Below are 6,065 nucleotides of genomic sequence, written 5' to 3' on the forward strand. Positions count from 1 at the left end.
TTTAAAATAGATCTCTATCACGACATATAAAACATCCCACTTTCAGATTGTGAATTACTATCTCTTAGTAGATTATTGATAGCTCTTACTACCGTGGTAAAAATTTTATAATTTTATCTTAAGTGGTATTAATCGATACCAATTTTAAATATGAAACCATTATTTTATTTCAATATACAACTTTTCATAACTTTGATTGAGAAAGAAGAATGTTTTCGTAGTTTCGTTATTGGTAATTGAAAAAGAAACTTAATCATTAAACAAAATTTTAAAAGATTGAATTAATTTTCTAAAATCTATTGACTTTATTTTTCAACTTATCTACGCAGTACGATCAGGAAATTAGGATATGCACTTATCAAAAGAATCAAAATCCTCTCATACTTTTATTCTGTATACCTAATGGATTTCGATTAAAAACTACCAGAGGGGAAGCTACGGATGTTAAAACGAATAGTTTGTTCATTGTGAGATTACAAATTCTGGAGGGACATCTGGGCAGATAATTATATCAGGAGATGATTCATGCGCCCGATGAAATTTGGAGGTATAACCGAAAGCACTCATTCTAAACGAATAAATGCAAACTCCTGTTTTTTAAATGAGCTTGAAACGAATATTTTTTTAGAAGACTCAATAAAACAGCTAAATAGGTCTTTAAATATGCGATACCCTTAAGTTTGAAGAGACAGTTCAGTTGTACACAAACCAATTTTGAGAGGAAGTAATTTATCTTCTTCTTCTTTGAATTATCATTAAATTCTTTCAATTATTTTTATTCGTGATTTAACGTTCTTGTGCTCATTAACTTAGGGGAGGAGAAACGGATTTTCCTACTGATTACCAACCTATTCTGGCCAGAAATGGAAGGTCGAGATATATTACGTGGGTCCTCCATGAAATAAAAGCTAACGCGCTCAGGCCAGGTTCAAGCCGGCAGTGTTTTTGACACAAGAATGTTAAATTCGTGACAACACGCTCTGCCATCTACGACCACTCGCCGTTGCTAAAAACCCATCATAGCTAAGATGATCCATCATGACATGAAATAATTTAGTGTGATTTCAGGGGAATACAGTCAATTACGGTTTAACAAAATACAAAGAAGAGCAATGGGAAGATCAGAAAGTAAAGCACATAGGTGACGCCACGACAACGTATCAAGTAACTTATATTCCAAAAGAGATTCAACCCAGATCGAAAAAAGATAGCTTTCATAGGTGAGTTATTTCCAGCGATTGAATTTCTAAGTAGATTATTTAATGAATATTTAATAACTAATTAAAAATTAAATTGTATGTCAATTAAGGCTTTAGGCTATTTTTATTTGATGTATTCTTCTAATAGTGGTTCAGAATTATACCAACACAAAATCAATCGGGCGTCAGATCAACAATCATCATTACAGGCACTACAATTGCCGCATCAAGACATCGCTTCCATTTCTCTTAAGGGTTTGTCAAGCTCTTGTTCTGATTAACTATAAGTATCGAAAATTCTATTTGAAATTTTTCTACTCGTTTTTTAAAAGTATTGAAAAAATAGAAAATGATATCAGTGGTTTGGCCATGTTAAAAAAATTACATGCAAAACTTGAGTTGAGGATGAAGGCCAAGAGTAATTATTTTCAGAAACTTTCCATCACCAAAACCACTTATGCATTACTATAACTTCACATAGGCTCAATTATTGTAATTTTCTGCAAGGTTCGTAGACATTCTTCCGTTTAGTTTGACTGAAAAAGCAAACACTGATAGCGGATCCCACGATGAGATTCGAAACCAATGATCCTAATCAGAATGATAAGATACAGACAGAGAAAGAGAGCATTTATGCGAAGTATATTCCTTATTTACAAGAAAAACAGATGAGTAGCGAAAGACAATTTCCGGTGAAAGGACTTTGGCTCGCAAGTAGGGGGACCATCCCTCTAGAAACAAGTAATTTTTGGAAGGCCGCGTGTTGTGAGCATTTATATTACACCTTGCCTACGCATTTTCAACTCTATGAGTCGAACAACTAAAAATCAATATTTTGGGAATTTAGTCTATCAAATAACATAAAAACTGCTACCCCTACGAAGATAAACGTTATAAACTACTGTATAGTACATTTAGCTGGCTTTAATTTGAGTGGTGGCAGACATCTATACGTCTTATGGTTCCTGAAATATATTTTTTCATAAGTCAAAATTTTTGTCGGAACAGCTAGATATCAATATTTTTTTGATTATCATGAAAACAACTACTCCTACGAAGATAAACGTAATAAAGTACTGTATAGTACATTAAATTAGCTTTAATTTGAATGTTTATAGACATTTGTACGTCTATATGAAATATAGATTTCTCAAAATAAATTTACTACTGATTTATCAGTGCATTTTTTATGAAACTTTTCTTCTTAAACAGCTATATCTTGAGAACTATTAAACGTAAATGGCTATATTAGGGCACATGTTTTAGCAAATGTACTCTTCTTTAAATGATGTTATATTAGATTTTTATGTTGTTTATAATTTTAAAGATATGGAGCTACGAAAGAAAAAAATATTTTTTTTTAACATTGCATATATAAATAATTGGTCATATAATTTCAAATTTTGAAGAAGATGGTCAGGGTTCCGGTCAAAAGAAAAATAGTTAACAACTATTTTTGCTTCTCTATTGACTTATATTTATAGTCTTTATATATTTTTTTAACGTTTGGAAACAGCCGCCATTTTTTATTCCCCCTACCTATGTTTGGCATACTTATCAATTTTGACTAGTAATTATACACAGTTTAAGTAATCAAAGTAATAAAAAATTAGGATGAAATAACTGCCTTTTTTTCACTCCGTTGCTTAGTACACTTATGTATGTATTTCCGTCGAAAAATGGAATTAGAAACTTTGCACAATCACAATACTTTCATTTACGACATTTTCCGTTAGTAAAAATTAAAGTTAGCGGAATCCGATGTTAAAATGTCGACGTTCGCAGACTTATAAACTAAAAAAATAAATAGACAGACAAATATAGTAATAATATAAATAAATTGATATATACCCTGTCCGCTAATTTCCATCGAGGTGATGATGGATAACGTCCAGGGAGTTCAGATTAATATTCTGGGGCTAAGTCGGGCATCCCTAAATTTAAAAAGCACCTTTTTTCTCTGGACTCGAACCAGGGACCTCTCCGAAGGTCTCGCGGAATGTCTCTTTTAGGAAATTTTCAGATAACCATAATCTCTATTTTACAACGGAATATGAATTCAGTATTGGGAAATTGGAAATAAAGATAGTTCATTTTATTTATTCGTTCCAATTTCTGACTGAAAACTTTAATTTAATATAAATTTTAAAGAAGCAGGGTAATCTTGTGACTATTTTTTAAAATGTGATAATCATCTTTATTGTTATTTTTATAAGTTAATATAATGTTTATTTATACATCATGCTTTCACTAGATTCAATAAATTGGATTCACATTTTAGGAGGAACGTTGATAAGAAAACGACAGGTAAAAAATCAGCCTTTTCTGACCATCCTCAGACAATTGCAATGATTAGGAACAGAAGACCTAGAAAAATATTACCGTCTCTTTAAAAGAATAATTATCATTGAGCGCAATGGGAAATTTTGAATATTTGAAATGCTGAAACACAGATAACTTATAAATAAAATAGTAATCTTTTTAATATAGTTTCAATTCGCTATTTCTTTTTAAGAACTTCTTATATCACATGGCGAAGATCATTTTATTATATCTATTGAATGATTTTGCACATTAACACTCATTATCTTTTGTTATTAAGTTAGAACTAATAAAACGCAATGTTAAAATGCATCGGAACCCAAGATATTTAAATTAGAATTGAGATGTCTCTTTGAATTTGCACTAAAGTTAAGATATGAATAAGTTTTCAAGATAGGACGTAACAATGTAAGTCGAGCTATGCTCTACCCCTCACACGTGGGGGTATCCTCAGGTCGATTGTGTAAATATTGAATATATTATTTTATCATTATGTCATTTTATTTATTTAATTTTCATACAGATAGTCTGATTATGTTCATCTTGTCTATTCTTTTGTTTGTACATATTTTAAGAGATTTATTTTATTTTATTTCATTTTTTTTTTAAATTTTTTATGTTCTTTTATTTATTTATTTTTTACTTATTAATTTTTTTATTTTAGTATGTATGAGATCATTCATCAATATTACCTATTGCCCACAACTGTGTGGCAGATTGTAATATCTATCAATAAATAAATCTATCAAGAAAAAAAAAAAAATGTAAGTCTGCAATATTTACAAATTAAATAATTAAAAGAGATAATTTTCAAAAAATATAGAAATTATTCTCAACTTCTCTCACTAATAAGAATTTTCACGATACATTCTAATTGAAAATTGATTAGCTGTTCAAGAAAAACTCAAAATTTTCAGATGTGCGAAAACAGAGCGCCCAAAATATAAAATAAAATATTATAAGTTTTACGACTATTATCAATGATAATAGTTAAGCTGATATCTTTAGCCAAATTCCATATCAAGTTCTGATAAAGGCTCAGGTGATAGGCCCATCTCAGTACATCACATGACGCAACAGCGAATCTCAGCCAGGTAAATATTAGCAAAAATATTAAAAAAGATATTAGTTTATAGATATTTTAATTAATTTTTAAGTTTACATAAATATAGTGCTGTAGAAATTCTCTGAATAGAATCATATTTGAAATCATTTGAATTGGGGGAAAAATCATGATTATTGTAAAATAAATAGATATTGCATTTACTGAAAGATCGATGATTGTCCATGTGTGATAATAAAAGGAAGATTTAAATAAATAATTTAATTTTTATTCCTTTTAGTCTCCTTTTTTTCCTTACAAGTCCGACGTTTCGGCCAATCCGGCCATACTCAGAGACAATCTTATTACAGTTTTTGAATAAAATGATTTAAAAACTCAACTTCATGCAAGTTATTTTGCCCAGGTCAAAACAACAATTTCTAAGTTTGTGATAAAGTTTTAACAAATAGTGACAGTGATAAATGAATTTTAATTTCTATATTTAATGTGAAAATTGACTAATTAGAAATTGTTGTTTTGACCTGGGCAGAATAGCCTGCATGGAGTTGAGCTTTTAAACCATTTTATTCAAAAACTGTATTAAGATTGTCTCTGAGAATGGCCGGATTGGCCGAAACGTCGGACTTGTAAGGAAAAAATGAGACTAAAATGAATAAAAATTAAATTAATTATTTAAACAACATTAACCAGTCTCAAGAAAATATGTAAGATTATAAATAAAAAAAGGAAGATATTCCGGGAGCTAACAAAGAAAAAACTCAAATAGATATCTCTGTAAAGTAAATTCCTTTGTATAATACAGTATAATATAAAATAAATACATCTGTAAGTTAGATTTCCTATTTTGTTTATTATCTTCCTTTATTCTTGATTTTATTATTATTTTTTAAGGGAATAAGTTCCTTTTTCCATCTTTTGGTATGTACTGTATTTTTATATTTCTTGTTTATCTGTTGCTATTTCCGTTTTCTTTTGTAATTTACATTGCTCTTTATTTTTACCTCATTTAAGTGTTTGTATGTATTTTAGCCCCGATGAAGCCCTGCGACGTGAGGCGAAACGTTGACTCACATCAAATTGTGTTTTGACTATTTGAGTTTTTTTCTTCAACTGCACACGAATTTTCCTTTTAATATTGTATCTTATCTTAGTTGAAATACGCCCTAAACATTATTGCAGGAAAATTTCTTCATGTTATTTAGTTAAAAAACTACATAGCTTAAGCCAAAATATAATCCTATTTAGTACGTTTAATCATCATATTAAGAATTGTTTTTCAATTCATCTTTTAAGGCTTAATTCTTTTTCTTTCCAGTAATTCTCACAAAAGTTCTGCGAGACTAGAGTCAGAACACTGAGGTGGCTGTTCCATATATCTTAATTCTTCCTGCTCTTTCGTTATTATAAAATACTTTTATATAGCTCTTTCTGTATGCTTTGGATTTTCGCCATACTGAAAGACGAACCTCGCTCCTACAACC

At 29.7% G+C, this 6,065-nt stretch overlaps 2 protein-coding genes across 2 annotated transcripts in view; both read left to right on the forward strand.

The window, feature by feature from the left end:
* The window catches only part of LOC106678362 (uncharacterized), a 10,614-nt gene extending 6,919 nt beyond the window's left edge, over positions 1-3,695 (forward strand). Inside the window, exons 4-5 of the mRNA XM_014416830.2 lie at positions 1,069-1,220; positions 3,481-3,695. Coding sequence (XP_014272316.1) covers positions 1,069-1,220; positions 3,481-3,592 — 264 coding nt within the window. The 3' untranslated portion in view covers positions 3,593-3,695. The remainder of the gene's footprint in view (positions 1-1,068; positions 1,221-3,480) is intronic.
* Positions 3,696-4,447: 752 nt separating this feature from the next.
* The window catches only part of LOC106678361 (adhesion G protein-coupled receptor E5), a 14,428-nt gene continuing 12,810 nt past the window's right edge, over positions 4,448-6,065 (forward strand). The window contains exon 1 of the mRNA XM_014416829.3: positions 4,448-4,615. Coding sequence (XP_014272315.1) covers positions 4,590-4,615 — 26 coding nt within the window. The 5' untranslated portion in view covers positions 4,448-4,589. The remainder of the gene's footprint in view (positions 4,616-6,065) is intronic.

The sequence above is a fragment of the Halyomorpha halys genome, unplaced genomic scaffold, assembly GCF_000696795.3.
Source record: "Halyomorpha halys isolate HHAL.00 unplaced genomic scaffold, Hhal_1.1 Scaffold135.1, whole genome shotgun sequence".
Taxonomy (NCBI): domain Eukaryota; kingdom Metazoa; phylum Arthropoda; class Insecta; order Hemiptera; family Pentatomidae; genus Halyomorpha; species Halyomorpha halys.